Genomic DNA, 13726 nt, shown 5'->3' with positions numbered 1-13726 from the left:
GGTCCGTTCATCCTACCGAACGGAATATATATGCCATAACCCAGTTCCCCATCTCCTTTTACCCAGTTGAAGACCATGGACCACGACGACGAGCTGGAGCTGGAGCTGGACGAGCGCCTGGCGGCGCAGCAGCCGCTGCTGGGGCCGCAGGAGGACGGCTACCGTGGCGACGGCAAGCGCAGGGGTGCGCGGCCGTGGTACCGGCGCCGCCTGGCCTCGGCCGTGGGCTTCGTGCTGCTGCTGGGCGCGCTGTCGTACGCAATCGTGTCGAGCCAGATCCAGCGCGTGGCGGCCAAGGCCATCAAGGACACGGTCATGCACGTGGAGCGCATGGATCTGAGTCGGCCGGGCGCCGCGTCGGTGGGGCTGAATCTGCGTCTGAGTCTGCTGGCGGCGTCCCCGTTCCCGGCCACAGTGGAGGCCGCGACGTTCACCATCGCGTACAGGCAGCGGCAGGTGGGCACGTTCGCGGCCCCGAGCATGGAGATCCGCCACGGGGTCAACGACCAGAACTTCCCCAACTCCACGCTTGAGATCGGGGACAAGGAGGCCTGGGACCAGTTCGCAGGCGACATGATGCGGCTGCCGGAGGTGCAGTACGACATCAGCAGCTCGCTCAGCATCCACGTGCGGCTGCTCGGGGGCCTCGTGAGGCTCAGCGCCTCAGACATCCCGCTGAAGAAGACCATGACGTTCAGGGGCATGAACGGACTGCGTGACATGCAGATCGCCCAGGTGGAAATGGGCCACTCGACCCAGAAGAAAGTGCTGGCCACCATCAAGACGTGCATCCGTAACCCGTCGCTCACGACGATCAGACCGGTAGGAGCGCTGTGCCTCAATGCCCACTACCCGACTCTCGGGAGGGAAACGCTGGTCGCGCACTTGACGACGCCAGAGGACACGAGTCTACCCGTGGCGGACGGACAGCCGTCTCATCCGTACTGCGCGTCCTTGCAGGGAGAGAAGGATATGAGTAAGGGGTACAACTTGCTGGAGTTGCAGGGCGAGATGTTGGGGACGAATTCGGAGGCGATCAGTGGACTGATTACCAAGTATTTGAGCAATATGTCGGCAGCACTGACGGTCGTCACGTGTGACCCGCAGGCGACGTCGGTGGAGCTGTACAACCGAGCGATGAGGAATTTGACGATTGAGAGCTCACTGCCGCCGCAGAAAAACCCGTTGGTCGGGAACATGTTTTTCCGCGGGATTTCCTTGCATGCCCCCGAAGAGGGCAAGGCGAACAAACTCATACGGCTTGACACGGCTGTCTTGGTGGAGGCCACCAGTCCATTGGGACCCAATTCAGCATTGACTATCACGAATGTCCACATGAATGTTACTCTTAATGGTGCAGATGTAGCTTTGGGGACGCTATCGACTGTGTCTGTTGACATTATAAACGGACGGCTAGTGGGCCGAAGTAATATTTCTGTCGAGTGCTTGACGCAGCTTGATTTCGCTGAGAAGGGGAGGGCGTTTGGCAGATTTGTTCGTGCCTCCGTCGTCAAGGACAAGGTCCCGCTCACACTCGCTGGCAGTATGGATGTGGTGTGCCATGGAGCCCTCGGTACGTTGCCATGTCTTTTATTGATTCGGCGTACTCCACCATCTTGCCAGTGCTCTTGTTATAATACTATGTCTGAATTTTTCAGGAACGCTGAAGTTACCTGGATTACCACTTCGTTCCACCGCGCTGCTGGATGGAATGAATAACTTTCAGGATGTGACAGTGAAGAGTTTTAGTTTGCCAGGTACCGGGAGCCCTACGCAGCACAAGGAGCCGATGGAAGCGAATATTGAAATTCGTAATCCATCCTTATTCACAGTGTCTATTGGCACACTCACGATGGATATAAGCCTGAATGCACCCCGGGAAAAAATTGGCGAGCTCCACGGAACGATGAATCTGGCACCAGGAGCTAACTCGTTGAAAATGACTGGTCATTTAAAACCAACCAAGGATGCAGCCGGTAAAGTGAGCGACGCCGTGGCAGGATTTTTCTCGAGTTATCTGAAGGGTAACAGCTCCCAAATTGTAGTTAAGATCACCGGTACGCAATATGCCGATTGCGTGTGGATGAAGGAGGCGCTGGTGGGGTTAACGATTGGGACCGATTTCCCTGGCGTCAGGATGGGATTCCACATGATCTCGGATATCAAGATGAACCAACTAGATGTCATTCTGGACGAAGCTCCGCCCGGTGCGAGGGGCCCGGCGACTAATACACGAATGCAGGTTCGAACAGACATGACAGCAAAGGTGAAGATGCCAGCCTCCATTAGCATTCCACTGAAAATCTCGAACTTGTCTGTTGCGCTGACTCTGGAGAATGAAAGTGGCCATCACCTTGGTTCGTTGGTGTCTGCCCGTGAATCTTGCGAGTTCAACCAGTCGGCGGGTGGAGCTTTCCGCTTGAATATGAGCCACTTCTACCCGATTGGATTTAATGACCAGGGCGACGTTATTGGAATGTCCGGTTTTATCGGGGGCTTGCTCACGAAAAATGAGAGTGTCATGATGCGATTGGCTAGTGATAGTCGAGCTAACCAAGGAGCATTTCCAGATGTCGAAACACGAATGGGGATGCTATCCCTGAGCAATATTCCCGTCGAGGGCAACCCGCTTCTTCCAGCAATGGATTCTTTTCGGCATCCACCAGTCAAGATTCTCCATGTCGATATTAATCAAGGCTCGAAGTCGTCCATGGTAATGACGATGGAGTTTTCCCTGAGAAACCCATCGATTGTACAGACGAAGTTGGGGTCGCTCATCTTGGATGTGCTTTTCGACGGTGCAAGAATGGGCTCTGCGAAGATCTCAAATTTTAATCTCAACTGTTGCGGCAAAGCAACAATTCTCCGAGGGAGTTTTGAGTATAACCCGCAGGCAACTGACCTCGCCACTGCAGAAAGATTCCTGTCGAATTTCGTTTCCGGCTACTTCACGCATGGGGCTGCCCAAAAGGTGTTATCTCATTAGCTTTAACTCGGTGACGTATGTGTTAGTTGTAGTATGTGGATTGACGTGATGTTGCATGTGATGTGTACGTGACCTCGTTGTTCATGGCGCAGATTACTATCAAGGGGTCGGAGGCAAGTACTTCCCTCGATCTTCTCCAACCAGCGATGAAGACGCTTTCGATTCCGTCAAAATTGCCGACTTTAGCTGAGCTATTTCCCGCGACTCCAACTCTTGTCACCTCGTCGCTGCTGTATGTTCCGTCACTTTTCCATCTGACCCGGATTCCTACATCGCTCGAACTGAGGAATCCGTTCAGCGAGAGTATCACTGTGACCATGGTGGATCTTGACCTGTATCCTTGCGAGGACCAAGTTTCAGGTGCGTTCATGTGTGGGTGCGACGACAAGGACGGCACCATGATAACTTGTTCATGGTACCTGACCATTTATGCTGTCATGCATGTTTTGCTAGGTGACGACGGGAAGCTCGTGTGCAAGAAGTACTTCGCCGAGCCTCTTGCTAGGTTCTCCCCTGCAGTGTTCCAGCCAATCTTTATTCCTGCGAAAACAAACGGTTGCTTCTCCTGCTGCCAAGGCTCACACTGCGACGACCATGTGTCGTTATGTCCGCGGGCATCAGTTAGTCAGTGCATGAGCGCCGACGTGCAGAGCTTCTTGAGTCCGGAGGCTATCGCGACAATTATCCATTCTTTGATGGGCGGCCTGCTGATGCGAGTCAATGGCACGATCGGTGCCTCGATCGGTGCCTACGCTACACGTCTATTCTACCAGCAAGACGGGCTGCTGGTGGCCATGGCCAAGTAGTGGTAAACGGAATTAGCAGTATGTGTCGACTGAACGGAGTGCATTTTATTTGGGTTGATGCGTGGCCAATTCAGTTATGCTAGCGATTTTACCACTATGGAGCTTTTGTGAATCTATCTCTTGAAAATGCGCTTCTCGATTGGTCTTGAGAGCAGCAATGCCACAACGGTGAAGATGCAACCCAGCTCAAAGCCGATGTCGCCGTGACTGGCCAGAGGGCCCGTGAACCATGTCTGGCTCATGCCAAGTGCCACGCCAGCGCAGCCACATAAGAACGAAAAGATCGCCGCGAATCCGATCGGGAGCTTCTCGGGCTTGTTGTAATCTTCAACGTTGTAGCCGCCGAATCCACGACGAAACACGAAGTGGTCGGTCAGCGCGACGGACGAGTAAATTGTGGCCCAGTACGCAATGAAGTTCATGAAGTTGTTGAGCACCGACTCGAAGTGCGCGTATCCCTCGATGGCGATGATGGAGTACACAATTGCAGCGATGAGGGCCCAGATAAAGCGAGGAACGATACGAGTCCAGCGCCCGATCACCTTGATGTTGAGCGTCACCGAATAAATGTTCGGGCAGTTGTTCGCGACAGTCGAGAGCGCCATGATCACGAGGCAAAAGCGACCGAAGTCTCCCAGGTGGGGAATGAGGACTGCGCCGATCAAGCCACCAGCTCCAGAGTCGTTGTACCCGTTCAAGTAGATGTTATCAGTGGCGTTGGGGTCAAGGCCCGTGGCAGACATGACGATGACGGAGATCCACTCGGTGAAAATTGACGGGAACATGAGACCGACCCACGTCGCGAAGAAGATCTTGCGCTTGCTCTCCGTCGGCGGGTGGTAAACGGTGTAGTCGGCTGCCATAGGGCCCCAGCTAATTGCCGTACCGAACACGACGGAGAAGAAGCTCAACACGCCGGAGACTTCGGCACTACCCGTGCCCATCGGAATGTGCACGTATGCTCCGGAGTGAATGAACGTTCCCAACAGGATCAAATACACGATGAAGTTTGGAATCCACGAGTAGCGCTCGTAGTAGTGCACAACCTTGTATCCGAACAGCGTGATGAGGAAGGTGCAGAACGCGATGATGATGATCCCAGCCCAGCCAGGAACGTCGGTGTTGACTGCGTGAATGAGCTCGGCGCCGACGATGACGTTTACCGTAGCCCACCCGAGCCCGGAAAGACACGCGATACCCGAGACGATGCGGATCCCGTAGGCGCCAAACCAGAATCGACCCAGGATCATTTGACGTAGACCAAACACGGGGCCGAAACACGAAAAGTAGCACGTCGGCAGCATCCCTAGGAGATTCGCGAACAGGATCACTAGCATTGAATCGACGACACCAAGACCATAGATGGCTTTGCCCAGGATGCCAACAGCGAAGTGGCCCATGACCATGTTCGGCGACAACCACATCGTGCACACGTTGACGAGCGATGTGTCATGGCGCTCGTCCTCCGGCACACGTTCGATGCTGCGCGGCTCCATGTAGTTCTTTTCGGCCCAGCGTTGCGCGCGAGCGTACCATGTGTCTCCGTTCTCGTACTCGACGGGGACGTCAGCATCGAAGCGAATGTACGAGTTGGCAGAGCTCTTCTCCAGGTCCAGCTCTTGAGTATTCGTCATCCTCGTCGATATTGTGTCGGTGGAGTTGTGCAGTCAGCGGTGAAATGAAGTATGCAATGTAAGAGCAGCGAGCCATCCGTCGGTATGGTATGCTGCAACCGGTGGTGCCTGCAAGGTCGTGTTGGAGCGGTACATGTGTGGCGCAGTGCTACGCTTGGTGCTGCAAAGCGCGCTCCATCACGTGTGATTCAGCTATAGCCAATGGCCAGGCCTAGAGGTAAGCTGACGCGCCATGACGGACACGAGCTCTACCTTGTTGCTCATTCGAATCGAGTTGATCCAGGACGCACTCACCTTTGGCTCGAATTGCGCCACGGCATCGCACAAAGATCGCCCCAAGCACTAAGAGACTGCGTTTGGAGACTGCTTCCGGTGTTAGAGGCGACAAAGCGCTTGAACCACAAAAGACAAACATTGCATTAGAACACGGTTTTAGTGCTAACCTAGATCTGTAGTCGACGATCTAGCTCAGCGGGTGGTCGTGTCATCCCCCACCCAAAATGTTGCACGCATGAAGTTTAGCGCTTGAAGAAGTGGAGCTCCAGTGGACGAGAGACCAGCATCGCCACCACCGTGAAAATGCAGCCTAATTCGAAACCGATATCGCCATGGTCGGCAAGCGGACCGACGAACCAGGTTTGGCTCATTCCCAGCGCCACGCCAGCACACCCGCACAGGAACGAGAAGATGGCCGCGAAGCCGATCGGGAGCTTGCTCTTTGTGTTGTAGTCGTCGACGATGTAGCCACGGAAGCCGCGTCGGAACACAAAGTGCTCGGTCAACGCTACTGACACGTAGATCGTGGCCCAGTACGCGATGAAGTTCATGAAGTTGTTGAGTACCGACTCGAAGTGCGAGTACCCTTCAATGGCAATAACCGCGTAGATGACGGCACCGATCAACGCCCAGAGGAAGCGCGGAACCACGCGAGTCCAGCGACCGATCACCTTGATGTTGAGCGTGAACGAGTACACGTTCGGGCAGTTGTTCGCGACAGTCGAGAGCGCCATGATCACGAGGCAGAAACGACCGAAATCACCTAAGTGAGGGATCAACACGGCACCGATCAAGCCGCCAGCACCAGAGTCGTTGTACCCGTTCAAGTAGATATTATCAGTGGCGTTGGGGTCAAGGCCCGTGGCAGACATGACGATGACGGAGATCCACTCACTGAAGACCGAAGGGAAGATCAAGCCCAGCCACGTCGCGAAGAAGATCTTGCGCTTGCTCTCCGTCGGCGGGTGGTAAACGGTGTAGTCGGCTGCCATGGTGCTCCAACTGATAGCAGTGCCAAACACGACGGAGAAGAAGCTCAACACACCAGACACTACCGTGGTTCCAGAGCCCATCGGGATATGAACATAAGCGCCTGAGTGGATGAACGTTCCCAACAGGATCAAATACACGATGAAGTTTGGAATCCACGAGTAGCGCTCGTAGTAGTGCACAACCTTGTATCCGAACAGCGTGATGAGGAAGGTGCAGAACGCGATGATAACGATCCCAGCCCAGCCAGGAACGTCGGTGTTGACTGCGTGAATGAGCTCGGCGCCGACGATGACGTTCACCGTGGCCCAGCCCAGCCCCGACACACAAGCAATCGCAGACACGACACGGATACCGTATGCACCAAACCAGAAGCGACCGAGGACCATTTGGCGCAGTCCGAACACCGGTCCGAAGCAAGAGAAGAAGCACACAGGGAGCACACCGAGCAGGTTGGCGAACAGGATCACCAACATCGAGTCCACTACGCCCATTCCGTAGATGGCTTTGCCCAGGATGCCAACAGCGAAGTGGCCCATGACCATGTTCGGCGACAACCACATCGTGCACACATTGACGAGCGATGTGTCGTGGCGCTCGTCCTCCGGCACACGTTCGATGCTGCGCGGCTCCATGTAGTTTTTCTCGGCCCAGCGTTGCGCGCGAGCGTACCATGTGTCTCCATTCTCGTACTCGACGGGGACGTCAGCGTCGGTATCGAGTTGGACGTAGGAGTTGGCGGAGTTTTTCTCCAAGTCGAGTTCTTGCGCGTGGGGCATGGCGCTGCGTCTTCCAGCTACGTTGACCCGGGCGATCAGATGAAGACGAGCGACAACACAGGCAAAACCAGTAATGAACGACAAGCCGCAGCTCGTCGTCGAGTACTAAATAGCGCCACGCATGCAGATGCCGGTGACGCAATGCTGCTGGAGGTGCTGAAGGTGGCCATCCCCTGCACCAGGGCCAGACAGCACCGGCCGCGGCCAATGAGCAGGTCTCCCGGCGGTATGACGCTCCCCTCGTTCGATTGAAGTAAGGGGTCACTCGTTATCAGGTCTTGCGCGCTGAAGGTGCCACGCTGCGACTTGCATGCAAGGGCCGGCAGTGCAATTACAGCCCCCCCCCCCCCCCCCGACCTTGGACGACTTCTGCGTGATGCATGTCGACGGCCTGCAGGCCTGACGGTCGCCACGCCTCGACTCGGCACAGAAGACTCGTGCCTGCAGCGCGCAGCCCTGATGCTCGCCACCGTAACTAAGTCACGTAAATAGCGGCGTTTGATGCGTGACGGGGTCTGCTCCAGTCTCACTCCCCAAAGCATGAGCTCCTTCGTCAAGACCAAGCTGCTGCCCAGCGGCCACGCCATCCCTGCCGTCGCGCTGGGCGTGTACCAGAGCGCCCCGGGCGCCGAAACCTACGACGCCGTGCTGGCGGCGCTGCGCCTCGGATACCGGCACATCGACACGGCCACCGTGTACCGCAACGAGGCGGACGTGGGCAAAGCCGTTCGTGACTCGGGTGTCCCGCGCCAGGACGTCTTCGTGACGAGCAAGATCGTGGCCCCGCACGGCCGCTGGAGCTACGACGAGGTGGTGGAGGGCGTGCGGCTCAGCAACCGGAAGCTCGGGCTCGAGTACATCGACCTGTACCTGCTGCACGCGCCTTTCGACGGCGCCACGCGCGCCGAAGCCTGGAAGGCGCTGGAGGACATGCAGGCCGAGGGCGTCGTGCGCGACATCGGCGTGTCCAACTTCGGCGAGCTGCACCTGCAGAAGCTCGCGCAGTCGTGGCACGTCAAGCCAGCCGTGAACCAGGTGGAGCTGCATCCGTGGCTCGCGCGCGCCGACACGGTCAAGTACTGCGAGGAGCAGGGGATCCTCATGGAGGCGTACTCGCCGCTGGCCCGCGTCCAGAAGATGCACGACCGCACGCTCAAGCAGGTTGCGATCGAGGCGGGGGCGACTTCGGCCCAGGTGCTAATCGCCTGGAGTCTGGCCAAGGGTTTCGTGACGTTGCCCAAGTCGGTGACCGAGTCGAGGATCAAGGAGAACCTGGAGGCCGCCAAGTTGGAGCTCACGAGCGAGCAGATGGACAAGTTGAATGGCCTGGACGCGTACTTTGTGACTGCGTGGGATCCGATCAAGCAGCACGCAGTGTGAGGCTAGCTACATACGAGCTGTAGCAAGCCATGAACTTGCCCAATGAGATGGAAACAAAACATACTTGATGTTGATGCTTGATTAAACATGAGAGTCGTTGACTAGGAACTCGGTGAGCTATCGTAGTGACGAGCTTTAGGTCACCTTCGTTTCTCCTCCTTCATTCTTGGTACTCAAGACTCCATTTCCAGGTTACCATAGCCCTTTGATTCGAATAATAAAATAAATGAAGTTAATTAACAAGTCTACTGCACGTATGATACTCTAGGCGTACGCGCAACGGCGGAGTTGCCAGTGCGGGGGAGAGGAAGTTGACGCCTGCATCTGCCTTCGAAGAGGAACCAACTCCATGTTCGTGCCAAGGCGGTGCGCCTGGATGAACGCCGTCGAACCGGACCCCTCCTGTGAGCTGAAAACAACCTCGCCGCCGAAGTAGCGAGCGAACAAACGTGCCATCGGCATGCCATAGCCACCGCCGCTGAAGTGCTCGCGGTACGTCGGGTAGTTGTCTGAGTCGATGGGCGGGCACAGCGGGCTCGTGGTGTAGTCGTAGTGCCAGAGCTTGTTCCAGCGACTGCGAGGCACACCTCCGCCCCCGTCGCTCACCTTAACCGTCAGGTCTTCGCTGCCCTGGCAGATCACGATCTCCACGGGAGGAAGCTCGTCGCCAGAGCGGTACTTGCTCACGTCCGGGTAAATCTTGACGCCCGACACGTCCTCGACGGCGGGGATGTAGAAGCCCAGCGAAGGACTCTTCGGGTTCATCACACGTTCAAACCGATTGACCATGCCCCGGGGCTTCAACTGCGACCGGGAGTGGTGGTGCTCCACGGTCGCGCGCATCGAGTTCTTGACGAGCTCGAACACCATGTGGTGCAGGTGCGACTCGACGTACATGAAGGGCATGTTGGCGCTGGGCGTCGCACGGATCTGCACAGGAGGCGCTACGCCGCAGTACTGGATGCACAGCCTCCGCGCGCGCTCGCACGCGTCGCGCACGACCTGCTCTGCGTTCACGAGGTGGACGCGGCCGCCCGTGTGCTCCAGCGACTCGACGTGGTGTCCGATGATCATGCGGATGCCGATGCGGCCGAGGAAGAACTTGTCGAGGCGGGAGGAAATGTCCTCCTGCACGCTCTCGATCTGCAGCGCGCTCTGGCCCAGGTCCGTGGCCTTGAGCTCCTGCAGGCCGTAGCAAATGAGAGGCACGAGGTTGGAGCCGCGCTCCTTGGAGTTGCGGATCTTCTCGGTGAAGACGATGTCCTCCGCGGCGTTGGTGGGCGACTTCATGCGGTTGATGCTCTGCAGCTCGTAGCGGTAGAAGTTGATGGCGTGGCGCACCGACGTCGTGTCGCTCAGACCCACGGGCAGGTCGGACAGCTCCATGATGGCCCGGGCGTAGCGGGACTGCAGCTCCTTGTGCACGAACTTGGCCGACAGCACGTGCAGCTTCATGCTGCCGTCGGCGAAGGTGCGCATCTGCTGCAGGGACATGGGCGTGGGATCCTCGTCGGCGATCTCGCGCACCTCGTCCATGGAGATGGCGCTGGCCTCAAAGTCCGGCCGGAAGGCGTCCATGTGTAGCAGCGCCGCGCCGTAGCGGGCCACGGCGCCCTTCGCCACGGCGCAGAGCGCGCCTGTGAGCAGGTGGGGGTTGGCACCGCACCGCACGAGTTCCATGCCTGGTGCTGCGCTGTGCTGTGCTGTGTGTGGTGGTTGGGGAGCAAATTGGAATCTGCCAGTCGAGGAGGATCGGGCGCCGTTTAGCAAGCGATACCTAGGCAAAGTTCAGCTTCTGCTTGGGCGCGTCGCGTTTCTATTCGCTATTATTGTCCCTTCAGAAAGCCTCCGAATACGATTCACAATGGCGACGCTGTTTAACCAAGATATAAATTATACAGATTACAATATGGTGATCTTTCCGAAGAAGTGGGAAGTGTACCTATATACGATATCACAGGTCTGAGGCTGCGGAGGTCGCAGCCACAAGAACACGCAACACGTCATGCTCATTCAAAAGGTAGACGGCTGTCGTTTGACAAGGAGAATTTTCTCGCCCGCGCTCGCCGCGTCATGAACGTTGAATCTGCACCTCCGCGCCTCATGCCGCTCGTTTTAGCAGCTAAAGCAGGTCGTTGCCGGCCGTTTGATCGGGGACGTTGGGGGGCTCGTTGGGCGGAGACGTTGGCGTTAAACTTGGACGGCATCAAGTCCAGTGCAAAATTCCGCGCAGCGCTTTATTAACGGGCCGGCTCGGCTCTCGCACTGTGCTCGCTTACTCACGAGCGAGACGCTCGATCGTACGCGGTCAGCATCAGCGTGCAGCTTGACTGCACACCGCTTTGGAGTCTATGCGGCCGGGCTGTCCCTGCTCCACGTCGATTGCTCAAGGCGCACGGCCTCGATTACCGACGTCGCGAAGCTGCGAAAGCGAACGTGTGAGCCACTTCACTTAGCATTCGTGCAGCGAGGTATCACCTGTTGCGCGGCAACAGGATTTTTTTTAGTTTTTGGCCCTGCACGCGTTCGATTCCCAAGTGGTTCAAACAATCGGTTCGGCTGTGACTAGCAGCTTCCCCACGTGAAATGGGAAATGAACGTGCGTGGAGGCTGCTTGGGGGGAGTGTCTCTCTACAAGCATGCATGTATTCGACCGCCGCCGAGATTCGACCTGTGTGGGCGAAAGAATCCACGTCCCAGCGACGCCTCCGACTTCCGTTGGTGTGGCTTGCCACTCGGATTGGTTATGCCAAACCAAGGCGTTTTCGACGCCCATGTTCGGTGGTGGCCCGCCTAGACCTCCCTGACCCTTGATGGCAGGGAGGTCTTGTTGCAGGGAATTTTGCCTGTTAGGGCTCTTCCAAACCGGCTGCGTATAGCCAGGCGAGCCTCTAGAATTGACCTAATATTAGTACATGTATCGGGCTTAGCATGACAAGAGATTTTCGAAGATCAATAATTGAACATTCTAGATTTACTTTATTTTTTTTAGGATGGTCTCGTGTGGGGGTGGGAGCAAGTAAGGTAATAGTCGCCGGATGAAGAACTGGAGTCGGCCTCACTTTTTAAATGTACCCACACCTCTCCCGTCTGACGGACTACAAACAACTAGCTACGGCTCAAGACAAACAACGATCGGTGTTACTCTCATTCATAACGTAACTACTCGAATACATGTATCAGCTCATTCAAAACATTGACAGCTTTGTCGTCATATCCCACGCGGGGACAGATACCATTACTCTAGACTACTCAGTTGACACCTCCTGGAGCTGAGCCTCGCCTAGAACGGGAGCATGACTTCATGGGAGTCTCCAGCGTTAGCTGGCCCTTCGTCCACCGTTGACGACAGGGATAGGGACAGTGAGGAGAGAGCGATTATCGGCGACCGCAACCCCGGTAGGTCTTTAGGCTGCTCCCCGCAAGCGTTCCGGTTTACATGCAATATACAGCGGACTCGGAGCGACGGCACAAGTGCGCTAGCCGTGCTCCATGTCCCTCGGCACGACGCCAGCGCGCATACTGACGTCGAAGCCCCGCGGTTTCTCTCCGCGGTCCTCACCACCCTACTGCTCTACCACGCGCATACGTAACCCCGAACAGCGTACCTCGTGCAGTGCCGCCGTACCCCAATTCCCGATAGGTAGCAACACTAACTCCGCGTCCGACACCAAGTAGCTTAGATTAGTTCGTCGTTAATGCTCTTCCCGCACTAAATCCAGAACTGAGGGCCAGGCTTGCCAGTCCGCAAGGCCGCACCCTCCTATCTACCGAAGTTCCCCGATCCGCGCCTATCCTACTTGCTACGGTGTCCTTGCTAACCTACTCACCTCACGCTGTCTCTCAGCCGCTCATCGGTTCTTCCTCGTCGCCTCTCCTTCTCCGCATACTGCACGTCGTTCGTCCTATCCGTGTCGTCTCTCCTTGCGATCTTCCCGAGTCGCCCAGCTTCAATGGCGACCCTCTGCATCCCTTCTAGATCCCTCGCGCTTGTGGCACCAGCCCGCTGGCTTGCATCCGCCACCAACTGACTGCTCGTTCACTCCTTCGTCACCGTCCTCTCGTCATGGTGACGCTGTCAAGTCGATCACCGTTCGCCCGTCATCACCCGGGTCACCGTCGTGGAGCTTGGCCACGAGAAAATCCCTACTACTACACGCCATCCCCGGCTGCGAGATCGTCCTCGATCTTGCCGTTATCCAGCAGCTCTTCGAACTGTTGGGCCGTGAGCCAACGCTTGCCCATCGGTCCACCCCGTCGAGTACTGTGCTCCACTTGATGCTCCAATACATAGCGTCCGGCGCGATTACGCACGCGTCGCCTCGCCCGTTCAACAATGTAACCTGCCGTGGCCACCTGCAACAACTCTGGCAGTGGTGCTGGCTGTCGCCGACGCCCTCGTCCCTGCCGCATCTCTACCGCTCCCACCGTAACTGCACTTGCGCCCTCTCGTTCAGTGCCGTGGCCGTCGTCTCGGACTTCGTCGTGCGGCTCGGTTGTCGGCCGTCCTTGCCCGACCGCTTGTCGCTCTCGCTCACCGACTTCCCTCGTGGCTTCGTCACCGGCACTACGCCTTCGTACTTCGGCACGTGCACCGCCGTGTAGCCCTTGATCGTCGTCTGGACCCACTTCCTCGGCTTCTGGGGCCTCCTGCTCGTCACGTGCAGCACGGCGCCGCGCAAGCCGTGCTTCTCGCGCTGTATCGGCTTCTCGTCGCCGTTGCTGCTTCTGCTTCTCGTCGTCCTTGGCATCGTCGCCTGAGCGCGCCTTCCTCTTTCGCTGCCCGCTCCTTAGTGCTGCTTGGCGTTGCGTGGGTGCCCCAGTCGGCGCATTACCACCACCGTCACCGCTCGCCGCGACTATTCTCGGGTTCGT

At 57.2% G+C, this 13726-nt stretch overlaps 7 protein-coding genes across 7 annotated transcripts; 3 read left to right on the top strand and 4 right to left on the bottom strand.

The window, feature by feature from the left end:
• Window positions 1-75: 75 nt before the first annotated feature.
• Window positions 76-2153, top strand: IUM83_04137 (uncharacterized protein; the record flags this gene model as incomplete). The annotated part of the gene is made up of 4 exons (XM_067928190.1): window positions 76-1573; window positions 1659-1976; window positions 2046-2057; window positions 2137-2153. The coding sequence occupies 4 exons, from the start codon at window positions 76-78 to the stop codon at window positions 2151-2153; spliced, it is 1845 nt and encodes a 614-aa protein (XP_067793822.1).
• Window positions 2154-2806: 653 nt separating this feature from the next.
• Window positions 2807-3792, top strand: IUM83_04136 (uncharacterized protein; the record flags this gene model as incomplete). The annotated part of the gene is made up of 3 exons (XM_067928189.1): window positions 2807-2971; window positions 3079-3346; window positions 3440-3792. 3 exons carry the CDS (start codon window positions 2807-2809, stop codon window positions 3790-3792), a joined length of 786 nt encoding a protein of 261 aa, XP_067793821.1.
• Window positions 3793-3905: 113 nt separating this feature from the next.
• Window positions 3906-5426, bottom strand: IUM83_04135 (Purine-cytosine permease; the record flags this gene model as incomplete). The annotated part of the gene is made up of 1 exon (XM_067928188.1): window positions 3906-5426. The coding sequence occupies one exon, from the start codon at window positions 5424-5426 to the stop codon at window positions 3906-3908; it is 1521 nt and encodes a 506-aa protein (XP_067793824.1).
• Window positions 5427-5944: 518 nt separating this feature from the next.
• On the bottom strand, window positions 5945-7471 carry IUM83_04134 (Purine-cytosine permease; the record flags this gene model as incomplete). Its single annotated transcript, XM_067928187.1, has 1 exon — window positions 5945-7471. The coding sequence occupies one exon, from the start codon at window positions 7469-7471 to the stop codon at window positions 5945-5947; it is 1527 nt and encodes a 508-aa protein (XP_067793823.1).
• Window positions 7472-8011: 540 nt separating this feature from the next.
• IUM83_04133 (putative oxidoreductase C2F3.05c) lies at window positions 8012-8851 on the top strand (the record flags this gene model as incomplete). Its single annotated transcript, XM_067928186.1, has 1 exon — window positions 8012-8851. One exon carries the CDS (start codon window positions 8012-8014, stop codon window positions 8849-8851), a length of 840 nt encoding a protein of 279 aa, XP_067794036.1.
• Window positions 8852-9011: 160 nt separating this feature from the next.
• IUM83_04132 (Pyruvate dehydrogenase) lies at window positions 9012-10531 on the bottom strand (the record flags this gene model as incomplete). Its single annotated transcript, XM_067928185.1, has 2 exons — window positions 9012-9054; window positions 9126-10531. The coding sequence occupies 2 exons, from the start codon at window positions 10529-10531 to the stop codon at window positions 9012-9014; spliced, it is 1449 nt and encodes a 482-aa protein (XP_067793825.1).
• A 2735-nt stretch (window positions 10532-13266) lies between these two features.
• IUM83_04131 (uncharacterized protein) lies at window positions 13267-13602 on the bottom strand (the record flags this gene model as incomplete). Its single annotated transcript, XM_067928184.1, has 1 exon — window positions 13267-13602. The coding sequence occupies one exon, from the start codon at window positions 13600-13602 to the stop codon at window positions 13267-13269; it is 336 nt and encodes a 111-aa protein (XP_067793827.1).
• Window positions 13603-13726: the final 124 nt, after the last annotated feature.

The sequence above is a fragment of the Phytophthora cinnamomi genome, assembly GCF_018691715.1.
Source record: "Phytophthora cinnamomi strain GKB4 chromosome Unknown Contig27, whole genome shotgun sequence".
In the NCBI taxonomy this organism is placed as follows: domain Eukaryota; phylum Oomycota; class Peronosporomycetes; order Peronosporales; family Peronosporaceae; genus Phytophthora; species Phytophthora cinnamomi.
The sequence above is the reverse complement of the archived record's forward strand: the minus strand, read 5'-3'. Positions and strand labels throughout refer to the sequence as shown.